The 24736-nt window shown below is 36.0% G+C and overlaps 1 protein-coding gene and 1 long non-coding RNA gene across 3 annotated transcripts; both read right to left on the reverse strand.

Annotated features, from left to right (window-relative positions):
- Positions 1–355: 355 nt before the first annotated feature.
- Positions 356–12827, reverse strand: LOC140037322 (uncharacterized). 2 transcript variants are annotated; one of them, XR_011841244.1, is made up of 3 exons: positions 12731–12827; positions 12531–12596; positions 356–616 (listed from the first exon to the last, which is right to left on the reverse strand). It is a non-coding gene; the product is annotated as an uncharacterized lncRNA (long non-coding RNA). The 2 variants fall into 2 exon arrangements; XR_011841245.1 differs by lacking the exon at positions 356–616 and adding an exon at positions 11790–12187 and having other exon boundaries at positions 12531–12756.
- Positions 12828–13950: 1123 nt separating this feature from the next.
- On the reverse strand, positions 13951–24509 carry LOC140036373 (cytochrome P450 CYP82J17-like). The gene is made up of 2 exons (XM_072077757.1): positions 24306–24509; positions 13951–14220 (listed from the first exon to the last, which is right to left on the reverse strand). Exons 1-2 carry the CDS (start codon positions 24507–24509, stop codon positions 13951–13953), a joined length of 474 nt encoding a protein of 157 aa, XP_071933858.1.
- Between the last annotated feature and the right edge of the window lie 227 nt (positions 24510–24736).

Below are 24736 nucleotides of genomic sequence, written 5' to 3' on the forward strand. Positions count from 1 at the left end.
GTATTTATTTTCTTATGGTGAGCATTTTTCAACTTATCTCATGTGCAATCGTATTACTACAAGTTCTTAATGTTATTATGCATTTTTTCACAAAGGCCGATGCTCTCTCATAAAAGTGCCGTTAGCATATATAGGAAAGCAACACACTTTTTTTTTTGGGTCAAAAAGTTACACTCGTTTAGGAGTAAAAACTTCTAATGCTTGCAGAAATAAATAAGCGTACGTGCTCCTACAACAGAATGGATGTTACACCGCCATTAATGTGGTAAGGGCATCCACTTGAACAGGAACACAAAAAGCATCCAAACCATATGCTTGGTTTCAAACTCCAAAACTCATTTCGAAAGCTGCAGAGTTTCGAAAGTTCCTGCTTTATGGAGACAAGCAAAGCACATAAACGCACAGGCACTTGGTTAACAGAGCAAAAAACGAATCGCAGCACTTCATGTCATGCTTATTTCTTAGAATTTCACCTCCTTACATTGAAATGCAATGCTGGATTTAAAGTTTCGTATGCAACGTGTTCTTCCACCTAAGACCTTAAACATCGGAATTCCAGCCTAATTATAATGAACCTCATTTGCAGCAACTAGATTAATCTGGAAGAAGCAACGGCCTGCAAAGAATCAGAGCATATCATCATAAGGAAATCAATCATTTGATGCTTACATTGGCTTATGTCGCTATTGCTTGTCCAGGTTCATGCATACAGTTTGAATGTTTAACCATTAACAAAAATAGCAACCTGAGATTTAATATCATTTACCGACCTTTAATAACTGATACTTACGCACCAAAATTAAGCTGGCAGGAGACTAGATATAGATATCTAAGCATGACAAGATTACATGGAGTAGAACTGAATTTAGAGCACAAAGACTTTGGGTTCAAAAAACTGAACCAATCAAAAGGCTAGTAACTTAATTTGAGAACATGATCACCAGTGTCAAGAGCTCTGATATCACAATAAAAGCATTAATTGTTGAATTGAAATTTCTAAATTACAAACCCAAGAGCACTTGGATGCTAACAATATCTGAGGTGACTAAAATGATGGAAACTATGAAAGTATCAGAATTTGATCAAGTGATTTATTTCATTTTAGGTTTTTCTCTGTATCTTGATATCGTTTGCGTGCAATACATCAAAATGCCTTTTCAGCATAAACAGCAAGTGCTCATAATTGTGTTATTTAGTAAGTAAGCATAACAGTTTTGAAAAGAAAATAACATACTTCAACAATTATGAGCAGAACTCCCATCAACAATGTTTAACTTCCAATTGAAACTTAGAAAAATTGAATGTTCTGAAATGCCAATTCTTGAAATTGAACGCCATCATTCACCAAACTTTTTTCCAAGAAAGCTGAAATTATTCACATTAAAATTAGTAAATACCAGGAATTGCAAGCTAAGGAGATTATGTTCAGATGTACAATCAAAACGCATTAAACTACCTTCGAAGAAACTTAAATCATCCTAGAATTTTTTAGCAAAGACAAACTCAAAAATTTGTACCCTCTCAAGAATAAAATTCCTTAATTGTCTTGGCTGAAATCTGGTTCATTCACTACAAAACCATCACAAGATTTGTATTAAAAAAAGGCCACAACAACACATAATCATAGCAAATAAGTAACATACAACTTAGGCGTGAAGAAGGAAAAATGTACCTGAACATTTTCGTCACCTAACAAGCTAGTGTTTCGTACATGACTTTGGATTAATGAAGGATTGCATGCCCACATTAATGCCTATACAAATGCAAATACAGCACAATTATATTTCATGTCTTCACACAAAAATAAAAGCAAGCTATACATTACCTGACCAGGAGGAATGATCTGAAACCAATTACTATCCATTAACCCCTTATTGCATCCACGCTGTGAATCTGATTGCAAATGGCCATAGGATGATCCTATCTGGTTCGAATTTACATTGTCAACATAATTGGGGGCTCCAACATGATCATAATTGTGAGTTTCGTATGCATCTGTGTACACTTTAGTACACTTTCGTCTATCATGTCCAAATGACCTGCGAAAAAAAAAAATTGCCAAGCACAAACCATAAACATAAAGATTGAATTTATAAAGGAGTATATGAAGTGTACATATATAGCTAACATTTTTGGCCTTCTAACATCAAGCCAATGAGTATATGAAGTGTACATATATAACTATTGTAACCGTAGAATAAGTCAAATTTATGAGTAGATGATTACTTGCAATTTATGAGTAGAATAAGTCAAATATCCTTGTTCCATTGCACAATTATAGTTGCCAGACAACCAACTCTCATAAGACGTTTTGCCTCTTTCTTGCGGTCTACTAAATTTAACCATTTGCTATTTCTAAAGCCCTCTCTGTTGCATACCCACCGTTTGTATGTCACAATACCTTTTTGATCTTTCTTTTCATCACGTTCTCTAATACCAAAACAGACCATTTTGCTATGACATAGGTAAAATTCTCTGGCATCTTCAATGGAATCAAATGTTAATAGTTGAATTTCATCAGAAGATAATTTGTCAAGCCGATCAACAATGGTTCTCCAACTTATACCACCACCAAGCTTGGCCGATTTGTTAGATAACTGTACTAGCTCATTTATATGAACTGTCATTTCTTCCATTTTCAGCGTGATCCTAGAAGCTATCATGTCAAAGAAGCTATCGCGTCAGTCAAAGAAACTATCATGTCAATGTTTGTGTTGATGTATGTTTTATGAGATTTTTACTTAAATTCTTTGTAGTACATATGAAAATATTACAACTTTGGACTCCTACGCAATCTATACTCAAGTTGATCATACCCAAAGATTGGAATCCTACGCAACCCGTACTCAAAGATTGCTGAAAGTAATGTTAAATTGCATAATTGCTTTAGAACGACTAGAATTTAAGAGGGGAAGGAGAAAAATACTATCTAGATTCAAAAATAATTGAGTGAGTATAGTAACAGTCCATTTGGCAATTAGAACTTTTAATTTTCTCACCCGCACAAAGTAGCAATCATAACACACCAATTTCTCTTTGACATTTAACCAAACATCTTATATGCATTCACAAATTAATCACATTTAACTTAAACGCCTAGTCTCAAGTCCTTTCCTAGATGTTTCATATGGCTATTAAGCATATTTCACCGGTAGACAATCAAAACTACAACCATTTCCTAGATGTTTCGGTGGACATTTTCAGCCCCAAAATTGCAATAAAATCTTCAAATTCTCAGCCTTGATTTTGCAAGAAAATCTTGACAAACAAAACAAATGAACTATAAATAAATTACAGCAATATAATCAAACGATTTCAAGAGGACATGATGGTCTAACCTCGTCACTGCTATTTTTCATATGCTCTTTGGTTGGCTACCACCGTCGCTAACCCTTTTATTGTGTCTGCATATGGCAGCACCCAAAAACAACCGATCGATGAGAAAGGATAGAGGGAAAGTGTGAACTAAAGATGAAAATATTGAAGTGAGAAAATTTATTCAATTGTAACCAAGAGAAAGTGTGGACCAAAGTGGAAACCTTTGCCTGGGAATTCAATCGTATCATTGGAACTGAGAACTAAGTAAGAAGAAGGCAGATGACTTTAAAGAGATGATACCCGAAAGTGTTTCAGGAACCCAAAACCGTTTTCAGAAATTGGTAACTTTTTTACTTAAATATGAACATTTTTTACTTTTAGTATTAGTAAGTTTAATTTAAACATAAGTAAATTTTGTCAAATATTAAGTAAATTAAATTACTCAAAGTGTAAATTTCTATTTTTGAGTAAAACTTATCTTTCAGGCATATACTTACTAGTTTTAATTAAAAACTTACTAAAGTTAATATTAATTACTTTAATATAATATTTAAAAAGGTCGCTAAAAAATTTGATCTGTCACTAAAGGTAATAGAAACCTATAATAGCAGGTTTCCCTAATATCGTTACCATAACTATAGGCACTGTAGCATTGTCAAGATCAAATGCTAAACTTCACAAAATGATGAATGGAAACTGATTTATTAGGATTAAATGACAAAATTAGCTAAAATATTAATCAAATGAAAATCAAAACTATAAATTCTTCAAAATTATTAAACCTTCCCTATTTCATCCTAAAATTCACGAAAAATCTGTCCAAAAAACATATTAAAGCATGCCAACAACAATTCAGATTTTGAAGGGACAAAATTGATTGTATTTTCCTAATTGTTATGGGCCTTAGTAACATTAAGCCAAAATTCGAGGGTTAACCATGCAATTTCTGAAATTTGTTGCATGCATGTTACGAAGCTTTCTTATGCTTCTGCAATTTCTTATCCGCAAGGTTCTGCAACTTTCCATACCGCAACTTTCTTTCCATTTCAGCATGCAGACATGTTCACCAACTACCAGGATCTTAACTCTCAATTATCAACTAAATCAAAAGCTACATTTTGTTGCAGGATTAAAGCAAAAATCTGAGCTGACCGTCAAGGACAAAGGGAACTAATCAGCAAAAGAAAAAAATGCAGCAGGAGCTTTCTCGGGTGAATTCTTAGTTTGTGATGGAAAAAAAAAGAATTCTACAACGAGGGCGGTTTTTGGAGTTGTTTCTACAAATAGGGGTTTTCGCATTTTGAAAATGCGAGCTCACTGAGCTCGCATTCTGAAAATGCGAGCTCAATGAGAGCTCGCATTCCCGGAATGCGACTGAGCTCGTATTTTCAGAATGCGAGCTCACCGAGCTCGCACTATCAAGCGCCAAGACCCCATTTCGAAAAAAAAAGAAGACAAAAGTGAGTGGGAGAAGCAGAACAAAGAAAGAGCTGGTTGAATAGCTGTCGAACAGCAAAACAAAGAATTCGGAATTTTTGAATAGCAAAACAAAGAAAACAGAGCTGGTTTCTGCACATCGAAGCATCCAAAGACCGAAGCAGACCGGAGCATCCAAAGACTGGTTTCGCGTTTGCCGCTTCCCAAAATTTGCCAGCATTGCCGTCCCATTGCTACTGTCAAACAGCATAAAGGTTAGGCTTTTGCACTTGCAATGCCTCACGTATAGCATTTTAAGTTTAATGAATACTTGAATACTTTCATCCAAGGGCAGGTTCAGATTTGTTGTGAAATTTGGGTGTAAATGTGATGTGGGTTGTGCTTATTTTTGCAATTTTTGTGGTGGATTTGAGGAAATACGTTATATTTTTCGAATTCGGGCAATTTTTCCGTTTCCAATTTGTTGCAGTTTATTTGCAGTTTCTGCAATTAGAGCAGAAAAAGCATGATCCGAGCTCGGATACGACTAAAGGCAGAAGGATCCGAGGTCGGATCCTTATGATACGAGGTCGGATCCATAGTTGTTAACTCAGATCCGAGGGCTCGTCTGATCATCTGTTGAGAAGGATCCGAACCCTGTTGGATCCGAGGGATGTCATAAATAATCCGAGCTCGGATCCTCGCATTTCATAATAATAAATGCGAGGTGCGGTTTTATTTTTTGTTAAAATTTTTTGTGGATTTCGTCGTGCGAAAATTCGAGCTCCGTGAGTTCGCATTTGCTGAATGCGAAGACCCTTTGGATGTAATCCCATGCTCAAAATGCCCCATTTGTAGAATTCTTTTAAAATTCATCAGATTTTTTTTTTAAAATCTATTTATCGACCCTATTACTTTTGGTCGAAACACTATGTACATTGGATATTGTATGTTTTACAATTGGAGCTTTGAGACTTTATTGACATTATGTAGTTTATAGATTGGAGCTTTTGAATTTCATGGATATTTGGATTGTTTGACAGGGAGTTTGAGGCCATTTATAGGGGAGACTATGTCGAAATTTTTGTAGATCTTTCTTTGTGAGGGTAACTCACTATTAGGTTATTTATTTTATATTACAACTACCGTTTCTTATGCATAAGGCTTAATTCGGATTTGATACAAGCCATTAGCTAATTTATGTTATATTACAACTATTGGATGTTTGCCGACAAGTTGAAATAGTATAGTTTGTTAAATTTTGTTTTTGTAGAAAAGGGCGTTAGAATATGAAATACGGATTTTTTTAAGGCTAATTGATGGATTGAAAGTCAATGACCAACCTTGAAAGTCAATTGACGGATTTATTTTTTGTAGTTGGCAAAATCTATAATGCTACAATTTGCGAATAATTTCTTATTCGGGTTTTTCTAGTTTTTGGGAATATTATGATAAATGCATATTTGTTGGGATTTCTTGATATAATTGTGCCACATTGTGCTTAAAGAGATTGTTACAGCTATTTTCATGCTTATTTTTGAGAAAACTGTGGATTTGGTGATATTTTTAAGATTTTTTCTCAATTTTTAGGCATGAGCATTTTAGTGATTTAGACTTGTGAATGTTCGTTTTCATTGAATGAATGAATTTGTTCTTAGGAGTATAAGTTATTGTTGTACCAAGTGAAAATGATATGCCAACTAGATCACATTCCATTGGGTAAAAGAGCGTGTTTATAATTTAGTTAAGTACGTTCAAACCTTTTGGCAAACTTACGGCTCATTTGTATGCACTTTATTAAGAATGCTATAGTCAATTGTTGTGTGATTCTTGGTTAAAATTATGATTATATTGGCATATACATTGTTGAAATGATGGGTTAAGGTTCAAATGATTCATTTCTTTGAGGACGATTTTACTTGAAAATATGCAATTGAGCTTGAAATGCGTAAAATAGGATCTTTGGTTGTGTTTTTTTTGGTACATGTTGGCAGGGAGTTTAGCCCTTTTACAAGGGGAAACTCTGCCGAAATTTTCTTAAATTCTTATTTAACATGTGTGAGCAAGTTTATACGTTTTCTAATGAACGTTCATCTTGTTTTGGTATAGGTATTATGGCTCGCACAAGGAGGGCTCGCATTCGTACTCCTACTCCTTCCTCAAGTGAGGAACACACACCCTCTTTGCATGAGGAGTCACCTGAGGAAGAATCTTCCTCACCTGAGCCGCCACCGCGTTCTCGCCGGAAGACCGCATCTACTAGCCGTGACGAGCCACCGCCAGACTACGATACCACACGATTCACATCGCTCGAAAACCAAGAGTGGTATGAAGCCGGACTGGACAAGGAGATCATCATTGAGAAACACTTGGCACTGGAGGTGGACGCGCACTATCACATTTCTACAGCATTCAAGAGACTTGGATGGGAGAACATCCTTCAGTTGCCCAAGCACTACAACCCCAACCTGGTCCGGGAGTTCTATGCTAATGTAGAAAACAAGCAGAGCCACAGTGGCAACCTCATTGTCTCATGGGTTAGAGGCACGAGAGTGGCTCTCAATCGAGATGCACTGAGATGCTTCGTCCAACTCAAAGACGAAGGCGACGACGTCAAATTGACCAAGGAGTTCAAAGCTAGAGATCCTTGGCAAGTGGGAGAGGCTGTGGGACGTCTAAAGGGGCAGTACCGTGAGCGAGGAAGTTCGAAAAAACTCACGGTATATGCCGACTCCTTCGATCATCGGTTCCACCTGATCTTCTATCTTTTTGCCTTTAATGTGGTGCCGAAAAAGAGTGGCAAACGGGAGATCCGAAATAGCGATCTCTATTTTCTGGATAAGATGATACATGGAGTGGGTAGGCAGTTGACCGGAATTCCTCTACCTAGCATTATCATCAGTTATATGCGGACCACAGCTCGCATGAGGGCCGGCGACACTTGTTTCGAATTTCCTCGACTGCTATCACTTGTTTTTGAGAAGCTCAAGGTTCCTCTTGGAACCGAGAGAGCGGTGGTAACTAGGTCGGCCGAGGAGGTGAATGCTACGATACTCAAATCCTTGGGTATTTCTACGGATTTTGGAGCTGCTTTGGTCCGGGACACAGGAGAAGCATCGACTTCCACTCAGCCTCCGCCTCACACTGAACCACAAGCGGAAACTCAAGGGACGGAGGCACAACAGATTCTTCCTCCTCCGATTCCGCGACCACCTCCTCAACCGCGCTCCAAGTGGCAAGAGCTCCTAAATGTCATTTGTTGTATGGAGACGCGAGTTGTCGAGCGCATTGACCAGACGGAGCGGATGATGACCGAGCGACTCGACCGACATGATCGCCGTCTTCGTGCGATTGAGGATCATTTCCATATCCGCCGGTCCCCTACTCCTACACCTCATCAGGAGGAGGGCCATATTGGTACCTCACAGGGTCCTCATGGAGCCGAGGAGGCAGTAGACCCTCGTTCCCAGCAGCCATGATGCTCTTTAGCGCATTGGATCTTTTATTTCTTTATTTTTCTTTTCTTTTGTTAAGACAAACTTTGTAGATTTTATTTTTCTTTTAGTTGAATCATCTTGTGCTACCTATGGTGTTTGGTACCCTTGTTGTCTCATTTTGGACAGAAATTGGATGATTGTGATGATTAAGGGCTTCAAATTGCATCACCACCTATTTGAGTGGCTCTCATTGTATTTTTAAATGCATAATTTTAGTTGTCTATGGCTTGAAAATGTTGGTTTTGTATTTGGAAATATTGTCATAAGGTTAATTTTCTTGAATTTGAGGTTGTTGACAGGGAGTTTTGTCCATTTTTTAGGGGAAATTCTGTCAAAAATTGTATAAAATATTGTCAAAACTTTCAAGTTAATGGCCAAAATGTTCAATTTTGCCCATTTTTTTGAATTGCTTAAATGAGTGGATAAATGCATTATTTTTGTGAGATTGTGAGGGACATTCCATATGAAATTCATGCACGAGCTGAAATCAATGTCAAGATAGTCCAGAGGATAAAGTGCACAAGAAATTAGGAGCAAAAATGAAGGAAAAACGAAAGAAGCGAAAAAACTGGAAATTTAATGGAACCGATCCGAGCCCAGATCCGTCAGAGCTAGTACAGATCCGATCCCTCGTCTGTACTTCTGTAGGAGTGTATCCGAGGACATAAGATCCGACCTCGGATCCATCATGGGAAGTCCTCGGATCCTAATGATCCGAGCTCGGATTTATATTCAACCTTCCGATCCGAGGCTCGGATCTGTCTCTCTCTACAGCAAGTGTCACACCTATTTTCCTTTACCTTTCTCACAATTTTTCCAGCTATTTTGAGGGACAGAAATCGGTGGCACATGCTTCTGCAAGAAAACAGAAGACCAAATGAGTTGTAGACAAAAGAAAATATCATATCTTTGATTCTGCTACTGACTACATTAGAGATACCACTCAGGGTTTGAGGCTTTTAGGATTCAGGATTTTACGGTTTCAGAGATCAAGAAATAGTGTTTTATGAGAATAGTACTTTCGGGTTTGACCGCCGTAGGATTTTAGTTTGACAATAGTGTGCCTTGATTAGGACTTTAGATTTTTAATGAAAATAGTAATCCTATCGTGCCGCAAAAATATTTTTTAATGGATATTAATAAACCCAACAACCTTGATTTAATGTTTTAGGGTTTACAAGGATTTGGTTTCTAAGATTTACGATTTAGTGTTTTACGGCTTTAGCAGTTAGGGTTTTAGGGTTTTTGCTGCAATATAACTTTGTCTTCATTATCGCTTTATATTTTTAATCAAAATAGTAATCCAGCCCAAATAATTGTAAGTTAGGTAAAACACGCAAGATTTAATCGCTAGATCTTTGCTTTAATTTTTTTCCTTTTCCTTTTCAACTACCAAACAAATAACATGCACTTCATAAAAATAACTTATATAATTTTTTTTAAATAAAATTGCGTTATGAAATTTCTAAAATTACAGTTGAAATTGTAACATATATTAATGACTATTAACTATTATATTCTTATAACTAATATTCATCGGTGTCAACAAATAAATACGATTCATTAATAACAAAGGAAAATTAGAATTTGATCAAAAAAATTTATTTGATACAAAAGGAAAAACACTTAATATTTTATTCACAACAAATAGTCAACACCTTACATGTTAACAATTTCATTCTATTTTTACATTGATCTATAAAATAAAAAGAACTATGCATGTGTACTTTTTTCACCATTTAAATGTATTATAATAAAATAACGTATTTTCAACCGTACAATTACCAATTTTTTTTATTATAAAAGAATTATGCATGTATAGTAAATTATATTAAAAAGATTATTGTTAATCTGATTTTGTTTTAGCACATATTTGATGACTTTAGCCACGTGCAAGTTTTAAAATAAAAAAAAACATTATTCCTCTGCTAATTACAGATTTTTAAACAAAATTTCTCTAACCTTTCTCCGAAAAATAAGATTTTAGTAGAGATTTTAAAATAAGATTTTACTACCGACACCATTTTAGTAAAGGTAAATTCTACAAAACAAACAATATTTACATTTACTTTTATATTTTTTATGGAGCTCGTAAATATCATTTTAAATTTTTTTCCTAACATTTTTGAATTTAATTTTCTGAAAGTCATACTTATAAATGCGAAATCTAACAAAAAAGTTAAATACAATTTTTGGAGGTCACATTTAACAAATGCGAGCTATTTGCAAAATTTTAAATATTTGCAACATTTTAAAAAAAAAACATTTACGAGCTTTCTGGAAATAATTCCCTAGCTCTCAAAAAATAATAAAAAAATAAAGAAAAAAAAATAAAGAGGAGCTCGCATTCGCGGAATGCGAGCTCTTCTCTAACCTCGCATTCGTGAAATGCGAGCTCAGTGAGCTCGCATTTCACAAATGCGAAGACCCCCAGACGGAATGGTATGCCAAAATCACCCCTTTTTGTAGAATTTTTTTAAAATTCATCACAAAATTAGAAATTTCTCGAGCTTTCTCTGCAAAATCACATTTACAAGCTTTCCGTAGCTCTCGGCTATTCATCACCTAAATCTATCGCACAACAATGAACGAAAAGGGAACTACAACATGCCATTTTGATAAGAAAAACAATTCCATCCCTCTAGCATCAAGAACATGAACTAAACTACCCAACCTGATAAACAAAGTTTCTGAAACAAGAACATACAAGGCAGGAGCAAAGAATCTGGCTTGACTGAGATAGAAAGAGGGAGGCCTCAACAACTCGAGCGGATAAAACACAAAAGAAAGACCAAGGCAACATCAAAACCTTAGGTTTCCTTTTAAAATTCTGGTTTAAGACTTTTGCGAGAAAATTATTTCAATCAGTACCAACCTACCCCATTACCGATCACTGGATTTAGAGCAAGAGGAAAGGAAAGAGGATATACAAACGGATACTTATGCATATTTTAATAGAAAATAAGTACAGAATTCATTCATCAAAAATGTTAACGGATACTTATGCATATTTTAATAGAAAATAATTGCGGTAATTTTTATACATATCGAAAATTAATAGAAATAAGAAACAATCAAAGTCTGCTTTATGACTTCTAATTTTTAAAATTTAAGCACCAGCCAACCAGAGACAATATGATAACTAACAATTAATGTGTTTCATTTTTCAAGTGGGAATAAAAAATGAAAGATCAAAAAATATCCAGAGAAAAAGGACAAAATCGTTTTCCAGGAAATGGGTAGTCATTGTCTGCAAGTCATTTCTACTGATTTTCATTTCTTAGTATTGAATTGCATCGGCCAAACCCACCCTTGAGGGGGCCTTAACTTCCACGTTTTGCAAAACAGCCACAACAATAAAGGACAAAAAAAATAAAAACAAAGAAAACATCAAGGACCTCTGTTTTGTCGGTTGGAGGAAGAATCAGGACGCAGCAAAATCACAACCTTAGATTCAAGAACTTAAAGCTTAAAAAAAAAAATATATATTGGAACACCAGAAATTAAAAAGGCAAAAAAGGCAGAATCAAGCAAAAAAGGAAGATAGGAAAACATCCCTTTATGCAAAATTGAAGGAGGTATATTAATATCTTATCCCTCTTTGCAAAGTTTCAAGTTATATTATAAGAAACTGATGAAGCTGCACTCATCCCATCACCACAAACAAGACTGGAAAGAGAGTATTAGTGCTTCTCATCTAAATATGTACATCTGATTAACCCAACAACAAAAAAAAAGAAAAGCTAGAAAAACCCATAAGCCAAAGGGGGGGGGGAAACAGAAGAAGAAGAAGAGGAAGAAAGCAGGTACAAGGAAGATGAAATCACTGTCTCTAATATGATTATTTAGTTTCCAACAGAAATAGGTCTATTTTCAGCCAATCCCAAGGGTGATCTTGAGCGCTGTTGTCGACTGACGAGGGTGATTTCTTTAAGAGCTGGTCTCATCTCTGGCTGCTGAAGAGCACAGAGTAGCAATCATAACACACAGATTTCTCTTTGACATTTCACCAAACATCTTATACGCATTCACAAATTAATCACATTTAACTTAAACGCCTAGTCTCAAGTCCTTTCCTAGATGTTTCATATGGCTATTAAGCATATTTTACCGTAGACAATCAAAACTACAACCACTTCCTAGATGTTTCAGTGGACATTTTCAGCCCCAAAATTGCAATAAAATCTTCAAATTCTCAGCCTTGATTTCGCAAGAAAATCTTGACAAACAAAACAAATGAACTATAAATAAATTACAGCAATATAATCAAACGATTTCAAGAGGACATGATGGTCTAACCTCGTCACTGCTATTTTTCATACGCTCTTTGGTTGGCTACCACCGTCGCTAACCCTTTTATTGTGTCTGCATATGGCAGCACCCAAAAACAACCGATCGATGAGAAAGGATAGAGGGAAAGTGGGAACTGAAGATGAAAATTTGAAGTGAGAAAATTTATTCAATTGTAACCAAGAGAAAGTGTGGACCAAAGTGGAAACCTTTGCCTGGGAATTCAATCGTATGTTGGAACTGAGAACTAAGTAATAAGAAGGCAGATGACATTAAAGAGATGATATCCGAAAGTGTTTCAGGAACCCAAAACTGTTTTCAGAAACTGGTAACTTTTTTACTTAAATATGAACATTTTTTACTTGTAGTATTAGTAAGTTTAATTAAAAAATAAGTAATTTTCGTCAAATAATAAGTAAATTAAATTACTCAAAGTGTAAATTTCTATTTCTGACTAAAACTTATCTTTCAGACATATACTTACTAGTTTTAATTAAAAACTTACTAAATTTAATATTAATTATTTTAATATAATATTTAAAAAGTCGCTAAAAAATTGGATCTGTCACTAAAGGTAATAGAAACCTATAATAGCAGGTTTCCCTAATATCGTTACCATAACTATAGGCACTATAGCATTGTCCTAAAACCAAATGTGTGAAAATCTTCTGGTTAAGTGTAGGAGAATTTTCAAGGTGTATACAAATTAGAACAAATGAAATTTGGAGTCAATGCGTGAGATAATAAAATTAAGGATCCTTAGCAAGCAAATGAGCTAAAATTAAAAGACCAAACCAACCTTGAGCTTCGGATGAACTACCATGCGGCCATCTCATAAACTATCAGAACCTATAACCAAACCGAGAGAGGAATGTTTCTGTGATAGAAACCGCATACAAGCAGTTGCTAGTCTAAGCGGTGGAAGGTTGGAAGTTAGCTGAGATTGGGGCGGTTATTGAAGGGAAAAAAAATCCAATGGAAACAGCTCCCAAAGCTGCTAAGCAGAAACGGTGCATTGAGAAAGTGAATAAGAGTAGGTTTGGGCAGTAGAACCGAGGGAAGCTCATCTTATATGCCTTTCTGCCACTTCCCACCGAAAAGAAAGACTCTGCTCCTCTTTAATCAATAAGGCCGAGAGAAAACAAGAAGAATACAACTACTTATTACTTTGCTTGTTATCACCGTGAGATAAACAAGAGAGAGAGCCGCGGGAGTTGAGAAGAAACTCTGTCTTCCTGAGAGCAAAGTAAAACTTCAGTTACTCTCCTTACCAAGCTAGGGTGAATTCTTAGTTTATGATGGAAAAAAAAAAGAATTCTACAACGAAGGCGGTTCTTGGAGTGTGTTCTGCAAATAGGGGTCTTCGCATTCCGAAAATGCGAGCTCACTGAGCTCGCATTCGTGGAATGCGAGCTCACTGAGAGCTGGCTCAGCGCCAAGACAAGGCTACGTTACAGTCTTCGTCGGCTTGGCGTGGCATAGGTACAGGTGCTGGTGGATGTAGTCGCATTGTCTCTTTGACAATGGCCTGTAGGTAGACTAAATTCTTGATATCAGATTCTTCTACCCATCTCTCTTTACCAACAAAAGAGTCAATCTCTTCCTGGGCTTTTTGCAAAACGTGCCTATGGTTCAGTAGCAGGGAGATAATCCAGCTCAACGCCCTTGATGTGGTACTAGTTCCTGCTACAATAAGCACCTGCAAGCAAAATAATAATAATAATAATAATGAAAAGTAACAAAGAGAACTATGCATGTGTACTTTTTCCCCCATTTAAATGTATTATAATAAAATAACGTATTTCCAACCGTACAATTACCAATTTTTTTTATTATAAAAGAATTATGCATGTACAGTAAATTATATTAAGTTTGAATTTCATTTTAAATTTCATAAATTTCATTTTAAATTTTTTTCCTAACAAGTTTGAATTTAATTTTCTGAAAGTCATACTTATAAATGCGAAATCTAACAAAAAAGTTAAATACAATTTTTGGAGGACAAATTTATCAAATGCGATCTATTTGCAAAATTTAAAAAAAAAAACATTTAGGAGCTCGCATTTAGCTCTTACTATTTTCTGGAAAAAATTCTCTAGCTCGGACATCCATTCATGATAGTCAGCTTCGTTTCTTTGCTTTGCCTGCCCGCTATTTCTGAAAGAAATAGAGTCAAGTGTAATTTTTTTTTCTTTTTGGAAGATTTGCAATTCAAGAAAACTAACATTGAAGTCTCTGATGCCTCCAGTGCGGGCCCCCTAACGCTTTTGGTGCTAACAGGGGCCTAGCCATCTTCTGAGCTAGCCTTTCCAGTTCATGACGATTGGTGCTAATCAGGGAAGTGGAATTCATTCTCTGACCCAGGAGCTCCTTTCTTTTTTTACGAATATAGAGGCTGCTAGAGAGCTCTGGGGGAGCTAGTAAAAAAAATTAAATTAGAGCTTAGAGCTCGCATTTCGCGAATGCGAACTCTATTCTAACCTCGCATGCGAAGACCCCCCGGACGGAATCCATTACCAAAATCACTCCTTTTGTAGAATTTTTTTAAAATTCATCACAAAATTAGAAATTTCTCTACCAAGCCAACACCGAGAGTAAACAAAGAAAGTGAGAAAAGAGAGCAAAACTGAGAAAGTGTGAGCGAGAGTGGTTAGCTTCATAATCCATTAGCCACAGCTAAGAAAGGTGCCGCAAGGAAACAGGAGAAGTTGGAATAGCAGCTAGGCAGTCTGCAATTTTTCAAACGCTAGGAGGAAAGAAAGAGGTAAACTAACTGCAATAATCTTTAAATCATCTGGTATAACTGACTTCCTAGGTTGCATGTTGAATTTTAGTTAGGAAATGAGTTGTAGCTGAGCATAGCGTTGATAAATGACTGACTAAAAGTTGAAAAGAAAAACTGTGGCAACCGAGAGGAGGGAGCTGGAAATTTCAGCTTGTTGTTTATGGGAAATAATGTTAGGAGTGTATGCAAAAGGTTAGATTAAGTTACATATGAAGTTCAGATGCAAAAACTCAGGAGAAACGGGAAAAGTGAGCTGGAAATGTTTGGAAATAGCTGTTGGAATTCTTCCAGCTTCAGCCGAGAGAAGGAAAGAATCTGGTCAGGTTACCTTAAGAACTTTGGCTCCAAAATTTTACCTTGAGACTTGATTTGTTGCATAGTATCTTAGCTGCAACCTGCATGGAAGAGTTGTACATAAATAAAGAAACTTTTGAAGAGCTTCATGTTGTATAATTAACTGCTGCAAGCATCCCTTTCAATTTGGTCGAGAAGAAGGCCTGGTTCAGCTATGGTTTCGGTTCCTTGGCTGTAAACTTTACGTTGTTGCTTAAAATATGCTATGACCCGACAGTTACCCTTTGTAAGTTAAGTTGGAAGTGAGGAAATGAAGAGATTGAGAAGGATAGTTTTGCATTCGGAATTGCCGGACTGCTGAACCTGTTGGCTTCATCTGAGAAAGAAAACATAAGAAATCTTGGCTATTCCCTGCAAACCGTAGCTTCTAAACTAGTGTAGTAAGTTGTAACATATCATAAATCCCTTAAGTTCAACAAGTAAGACCAAAATAACCTTGAACCTAACGTGAGTATAGCAGAGCTATTGAACTCGACTGATTGCAGTTTGGTGTCCGAGAGAATGAAGCAGAATGTGCTTCTGACCATCCATTTTTGACCTTGAAAATGCTAGAACTGGATGTCGATGTCTTCATAGGAAATGTAGGTCTATGTCTTAGCTTCGAAACGCTATAAAATTTACCTCAATCCGATAAGCGTAGCTCCAATTATGATCGAAACACTAGAGGATAGAAAAGCTGCCATCTTCATTGTTCCTCATTGCCTTCTTTTATTTTTCCGGATGCATTCTGCTATGATGCTAGCCGTGAGGAATCAATTTTTAAACAGCATTTCTTCTAATTTCCAACCCTGTAAACTTCCATAAATGATACCTAAGGTTGCTCTGAGATTTAATGACTATATCTAGTTTCACGAGTAGAGTTAAACTAAGGCAAATGAGAGGAAAACCCATGATAGTTATATACATAAATTGCCTTCTAATCACTTAATCTTGTCTTTACGAATATTTTAAAGACTATAAAATTTGAGAGGCTGGTGTAGTGGAATAAAATTTAATTTCCAAATAACCTAGAGTTTAATTAATTAAAAGGGAATCAATGGAATACTCCTAAGCCTTAATCTTAGAATCTTGAGTGAAAAATTATTTAATCCTAAAATAAATATTTTATAAATTATTAACTTGGAAAATACGTATGTTTCTTGATTTAAGATAATAAAGTCAATAAGTCTCGAAATAAATTGGGGAATAATATTAGGGAATAAATATTGCGTATATTTTGTATTTTAAGGTCTTGATTTTAATAGTTAAAACAATAAGGTAGAATAAATATTGAAAATGTTATATTTTATATTTTAAAGTCAAATCTAATTCGAATAATTTAAATGATAGGTGAACATCTACAAATTGTAAATTTACCATGGAATTATATATTTATCTCAGGAAGTAGCTGCGAGTCAGGAAACAAACCCGAGACTCAAGAGTAAATTATTTGGATAATTGGTAAGTGTTTCCGAATTTATGTGTTTAACTGTTTATGTTTACTTAAGTGAAATTATGTGATAAATGTGCTTATTATGGAATATTGCTAGTAATTCATTGTAAAGTGTATCTCAATTGTCTCTCGCCTTCTAAGTCGCGGGCGTACTTTATCGTACTCGACTTAGTTGAGTTTGAAGGTTGATAATTGACCAAATGTTATGGTAAGTGTGCATGAATGTAAGCCGTATGTGTACTTTACCGCATCGACTGAATTGGGCCCCAAAACCCTCTGTTCAACGGACTACTCGAGCCAGCAAAGGGCTTGGTCGGATAGGATGGAAGTTTTGGGTAAATGTTTCGGTATACTCGAGTATTACCTAAAGTTGGGAGGTTATTGAACTGATTACTGAATGTACGGAATTGTTTATTGTTTTGGAGGACATAAAGAGGTGAATTGGCGGAATGTGCAATGATATGAAATGAATGTACAATGACACTGAAATGAGTGTGCAATGATATTGAAATGACACTAAATTACTGAACGGAACTAAGTGCTACGTTTGGAAAGGACGGGAGCTACCTCTAGAGTCCGCATCCGTACCGTATCCTTTTGAAAGTGATTGTACAGTGAAATGTGCACTACTTGTTGAATTGTACTGATTTAAGTGTTTATTAATTGTTATTTGCTCGGCAAACCTCACTGACCTTTAGCTCAACCCTTTAGTTTGTTTTTTTTACAGGAGTTGGTGGTCGGGGAACGAATGAGAGAATTTAGGGAGCTAACGTGAAGACTTTTGTGATTGTAAATCCTTTAGTATCATATTATGGTTGAAACTTTTGTATTGAATTTGGTATTGTAAAAGATTTGAACATTTGGCTTTGGTTTATCAAAATGTTATCTCTGAAGTTAATGTGTAATTAATGAGTCCCGATGAAAGCCAGGCAGGCGATCCGCTAACTTTTAGGGTACACCCTAAAAAGAAGTGGGGTCGTCACAGAGGATTTTTTTTTTTTTTTTGGTGAGTGGGAGATCCTGGGTTCAGGATCTCCTACTTACAATCCCTCCCACCTTACTAGCTAACTCAATCCTTTCTCTAATGTGATGACCTCACCTCCTCCTAGGGTATACCCAAGAATTTGGCAGATCGTCTGCCCAACTCTCGCCAGAATTTACTCACGCACCACAAAATTTACAAAACAATAATCTCAATAATAAGAGTAATAGCAATTCCAACCTTCGATGTATACAATCAGGGACATCAAATGGCCAAATCATCCCTAAATATAGCCAGGGCTCCAAGCATACAAAGTAAAACCAAGGAAATTTGATATGGAGCTAAGAAGTGCTCACGCAAGCAACTAACAAAATTTAGACAAATATTCTGTCTTCTCCAACTCCCACTTTCACGTTCTCGTTCCCTGTAAGGAAAACAACCTAATAAAACGAGTTTTCGCTCAATGAAATTCCAAGAAAACATGCAAGTAAACTAGCAGGCGTGATACAATTCACAGATATATATATCAAGAAGCAGGTCATATCCAGATAGATCATGACATAATGTACAGTCTAGCAGGTAAACCAGATAGATCATGTAATAGTGTACAGTAAAGAACACATTCATGTCAAAGGATATAGTCTGCTCTCAGGAACAGGTTCCACAGCAGCATGTCTAGGGTCGTTGACACTCCATCAACCAATTATAATGTCCGTAGACCATCACTTGTCTCCAGTTCCATTTCTACGATCATCCCCCTGTACCGAGCCTGCACGTCAAACAAGTATCTAGGGTTCGTCAATCTCCTCGACCAAACCCTTTGCCGGTTCGATTCGACCAACTAGCCATGGGGTTGGGTTTAGAGTCTCAAGTGTTCAAGTATTCATGATTTGGATTTGAAACCCCACGTATTCAAGTGTTCACAAATGGAGTTGTTGGCTGTCATCTAACGCTCAAGCATGTCATGATTGGAGACGTTAGCGGTCACCTAACGTTTCAGTATTCAAGCATGTCACCAGTTCAAGTCATGAGTTCAAGTCACTGATAAGTTAGGAAATCCTTCCTTTAACCAAGGCTGTATAGTTTACCCGACCACTCTAAAATTGGTCTCAAGTAATAGTTCCAACGAAGGGCCCAGTTCAGTCGTTACTGGTTTATATTCACGCATACGTATGAGTAACTCAAGACTGTCTAACTTACTCGACGTCTCGGATAAGAGTGCCAGTGAAGAGTCCAGTTCAGCCACTGTAAGAAGATATACAGCCGGCCTACATTCATGCATATGTACATTCAAATCTGCATGCAGGATCATATAATTCAACTTTACAAAGGTCGAGTGCAAATAAGTACACATTCACCTAACCAAGAACAAATCAAGTAAGCTTAGCATGTTAAGTATTTCAAGCATTTCAAATATTTCAAGATCAAGTATTTCAAGTCAAGCCATAAGTCACATGTATGTCAAATTACTTATACATGTATATCCGTTCACCTATAAACAAGATAACCAAAGCTCAGTCAAGTTAGGTTGAATGCGATAAAGTACACACTCGCTTATACAATAACGATTTAGGATCCCTAGCAATTTCTAGCAACAAGTCATATTTGATCAGCAAGTAACATGGAACATGCAGTTGGAACACTCACCAATTGATCACAATCTTTCCACATTAAATCCTGGTTCTTTCTTTTGGTCACTCTCAAGTCCTGTGGTCATATCATACATCAAGAGTCTAGCCACTTCATGCCAATAAAAATGTATAACTATGAGTTTCGAAGCTTCACTTAGCCAATAAAGCAATTTGCAGGTTTAACCCCCATATAGTTGTCAAAAGTGCAAAGTTTTCTTGTTTAAATCTAGGGAAAGAAACCTCATATATGATAGATCAATGTCTCAAGCAACATATAGAGCACAAGGACATTATTTATAGTCAAAACTTTAATGAAAATGGGACAAGACCTTGGGGGTGCAAAGCTGGCAAATTCAAGTAAGAAATATTTTGGAGAAAACTCATTTTCCTCTTCTTATCCTTTTTTGTTTAGCTCAAACCAACGTACATGTGAAGTTCAAAGTCCTGGCAAGTATCTTGAGCAAAAGTAGGTCCTAATCATCATACAAATTCTAGCAAAAGTCCAACATGACCTTGCCAATTTCCTTTAACATCCTCATTTTTCTTACTTAAATTCATGGCAAAAATCTAGAACAACACATCGACTATAACAGGGAACGTGTAACACGTAATTTGAGGCAAGAATCCCACCAAGAAGCCATATATAAACTCATGGTGTTAACAAGTGTATTGGACAAAAGTAACAAGAATTACAAGCTTAAAGCTAGTTACTTCCAACTAGAAAACATGTTTAGGCAACTATTACCTTCCTCCTTTTAAATCGCTTGGCTTTGACTAAAATCTAACCTATATGTGAAAATCAAAGTGGTCGCAAATAACTTGAGCAAAGTAAGTCCAACTCACCCTAAATTTACCTCAACCCTCACTCTCATTTACTTGACCAACAAGAAAGAAAATCCAGCAGCATATCCCCTAGTTTCTTCAAGTTACCCTTCAAATTTCAATCCTAGTTTTATGGCAAATCGACACCAATCAAGGCGACATATTACAAGGTATAAGTGGTACATGTTCTAGGCCTAAAAAACTATCAAAAGTTGGCATATATATAGCTCACACGCAACTACATTAAAGTTGGAAATTCGAACCCTAAAGTTGGAAATTTCAAGCGAAAGCTGGAAAATTCTATATCGAAACTAAAAGTTCATGCCAAAGCTGGAAATTCTCATGTTAAAGCCAAAAAGGGCATAACAAAGCTAAAAATGGCATCTCAAGGCTGGAAAATGCATATCATGGCTGGAAAATTCAATAAACTTAATACAACTATGAAATTTTTCACAAAATCTTTCGTAATCAACTCATATGTCAATTAAAATGCGAGATAAGAGAAAGAAGGGAGGTTTCTTAGTATACTACCTCAAAACCCTAAGAGCAAATGCAAAACAAGAGTTTTTCTTCCTCTAAAAACTTCGCCAAGAGCTTCCCTCCAGGCTTCATTCAAGATCTATTGGAGTAGATTAGGGTTAATCTTTGGATTTCTCATGGATCAAACAAGAAATCAAGGCTAGAAAATGGAGTATTTTCTCTCCCCTTTTCTCTCCAAAATTTCGTCCAAGCTATGCAAGAAAGATAGTAATGAAAGCTTGGTTGAATAAGAAGAAAGCTTGGTCTTGGTCAAGGGTTTTTGGATGCTTGACAACTCACCAATCCAACTCAAGTCTATCTCTTTGTCTCTCTTTTGTCCCCAAACACCAAGATATTTAGGGCTTCTTCAATTAACTCTTAACGCCTTATGTCACATAATCTCTTTTGTACAAAACTCCTTCTAATCCTCCAAATTTATTACTCACACCTACACTAGTATCATGCACTATGAAACTGAACATACACCAAATTAAATATGTACCAAATTAAATATGGTAATAGAGTTAAAAACACACCTCAACCATTAAATCAACCATAAATTCAAAACAAGTAACTTAAAGTCACAAAAATATAGGAAACGAATTTTTGGGTTCTCACATCCAAGATGAAGGAAGGACTTGCTAACTAAACCAGTTTAAATTTTGCTATAACTGATTTCAACTCATTACAATTTCAATATATTGAACAAAGAAAAATTTATAACTCTAGTAAAATTTTATACGACCTCACATATAACATATGTCCTATATTTATAAAATTAGTTGTTTCATCCATTAGTTTTACTTATTAGCTAAATTCTGTATGTCATCATCCATAATCTTAAAATTAATAGTTGAATATGTAGGTGCATATAAATGAGGCCCTATGGATAAAACATTATCTCTCTTCAACTTTCAAAATGTAATTTTGTTATACAAGGATGTAGGGGTCTAATAACTTTTACAAGTTTAACAATATTCAAGTGAAAATTGATAACAACTTTTTTTCATTTTAGAATTTAATATATTCAAAGACTATATTAGTGAGTCATTATAATTTTTTGAAGATGTGGGAAAATTCTGCACCAATAGTTACACATAATAGGGTTTAATTAAGAATACAAGTCGGTAATTACAATATTTAAACCCTATATTTAAAAACCTTTTCTTCACAACATGGAATATGAAATAAAGAACTGTCTACAATTTTTGGACATTACAACTTAGTTATAAATAAAGATAGTTGCCATTTGAATAGTGAGAGAAATTTATATAAGTTAGAGGGACAATTTTAAGCTACCTTTCTTGTGTATATAGTGTCAGATAAATGTGTACAATTACAAGTAAGTAGTTAAATCACATGAAATAACAACATATTATTCTCAATAATGGCATTTTGAGAAAAGGATTTAATCTGTCAATTGAAAAGGATAATCAACCAAAGTAACTGGAACAATAATTAGGTGCTAAGTATATACCAATAAAGAAATAGGTAAAATACACAAAAACCCTCCTGTGCTTTTAGCAAAAGTCATGGTGCCCCCCTATGATTCAAAAAGCCCCAGAAGCATCTCCTTATATTTTAAACTAAACTAGAACATGGTGGTAAATCATCCAAATTACTGGAAAATTTAAAATGTCTATACTACGTTTTTTATTTTTATTTTTATTTTTCTCCTTAGAAAATAAGCACTTTGTTGGACTACAAGAATTATTGTGGGCCAAAATTATGTTTTTAAAATAATTATAGCTTTAATAAACAAATTTTAGGTTAAAGTGAAATTTATGAAAATCACCATTTTTTCTACACAATCAAAGTTCACATCATTAGACCCACCTCAGCAGATCCTCTGCCATTGCTACCACTAGCTTCCACTATCGGCTGACAAGATTTGGCAAACTTAAATCCCAAACTCCATTTTTTAGCGTAGATTATGATTTTGTGTTGGATTTTACCAGAAATAACTATAAATAGTAGAATATACCATGAATATGAAGTTGGTGAAATTTCGTAACATTTCTAGTATTTATCACCATGTAAAGTTCCATTGAAATTTGCAAAACACAATAGATATACAATTCATTGGCTTTGAATTCAGACCCTAAATGCAACATATCACCCAATTGCCATGAGATTTATCTCACCTAATTCATCTATCTCTCTTCTCAGGACATCTCTCTTCTTCTCCTTTCTCTGGTTTCTCTCCACTCTACTAACCTTGCAAAATGCTAATCCATCACCCCCAATTACCCAAAAAATCCATTTGTGAAATCCAATCCCCAATCTCAAACCTAGACCCATCCAAAAAATAATTTGGACTCAAAATCTCATACCTAGATTAACTCTTTCTAGCCATCTAAATCATAGCTGGCACCTTTATTACATCATAATTTCTCACAAAATAAAAGTGCAAAGAAGAAATTTTAGATAAGGAAGGCATGTGAAAAGAAGAAAAAAAGGTAGTCATGAAAAGAGGGAGATGGAAAGAAAGGAAAAAAAAGAAAAGGGAATAAAGAGTAGTTAGGGGGATAGCAGTAGTCGTGATTGCAAAAAATTAGCAACAGTTATGGTCTTTGGTGAAGAAAACCTAGAAAGGAGAAGAAAAGGAAAAGGAAAGGAAAGGAAAAGGAAAAAAAAGAAAGGAAAAAAAATTAAGAATTATGAAATTAGTAAATTAACCTTTACGAGATTATTTTGTACTGGTATATTAGATTGATGAACCTAATATCTCCTATAATATGAATGGCGCGTGAAGAGGTGATTTTTGGTATCGGCAGACAGTATTCCGGCATAGGAGTGACCTCCTGAAGTGGGTACAGTTTCACAGAAGTCACCTGCTCAAATTATCGGAGGCGGGGCTGAGTCCCCCGGTATTCCTCCAACGATCTAGTTAGTATATATTGAGAAGGGATTTAATGAGAGTTTTTGAAAGAGTATCTTACACAGTACTTTTTCTTCGTCCCTTTTTTTGAGTGTGATTTTGGTATTTATAGGGGACAATTGGAAGGAATGGTGGTAGGGATTAACTTCCCAGGTCCTGGCAAACTGAGCATGTCAGTCTGTCCTATCGAGTCTATCGGACGGGTCCCATCAAATGTCTCGTCTTCTTGCTAGTGTCAGACAGTGACCTGTTCTTAGCTGTCCAATCAGACTGGAACTTCATAATGACCACTTCGTTGGCCGAGGTGGTCGGGTCGGATGGCGGACTCGAGTGTACGACACACCTTAGTACGGTAGGCCGAGGTGAGAAACGAAGAACCTTACTACCGAGGGGAACGGCTTGAAGGAGCCGGGGTGATTGAGCAGAGTCGAGATGACCGCCTTCAGCTGGCCAGAAATGACCATTCTCAATAAGCCCCCCAAGCCTCGGGAAGGAATGGGTCACTTGGTTACCTTCTGAGGCTTCCGTGTGAACCCAGCGGGTCGCTGACATGTCAGGATAAGTTGAAAGGATACGAAACATCTTTCAGTCACAATGGCAGTGTGAGAAGACGTGTGACAGGAAGTCAGAATACCGGTCAGTCATTAATGGGGGGAGAGAGAGTGCGTCCTTGGGGAACCCAAGGGGCGCTGTCTTTTCATCTTCTCTTGCCTTGGGAATTTCGAGAGACACCGCCCTTTAGTATTCTTGTGTGCCACCAGTATAAATAGGGGGTTCCATCTTGCCATTAACCTTTTACCACTAGTTTA

Source organism: Coffea arabica, chromosome 2e (genome assembly GCF_036785885.1).
Source record: "Coffea arabica cultivar ET-39 chromosome 2e, Coffea Arabica ET-39 HiFi, whole genome shotgun sequence".
NCBI lineage: Eukaryota > Viridiplantae > Streptophyta > Magnoliopsida > Gentianales > Rubiaceae > Coffea > Coffea arabica.

Coding starts and splice junctions, on each gene's coding strand:
- LOC140036373 (XM_072077757.1), bottom strand. CDS start 24,509: ATGTTTCGTATCCTTTCAACTTATCCTGACATGTCAGCGACCCGCTGG. Junction 14,221..24,305: donor CCGTTCCCCTCGGTAGTAAG/GTTCTTCGTTTC, acceptor TTTTGCTTGCAG/GTGCTTATTGTAGCAGGAAC.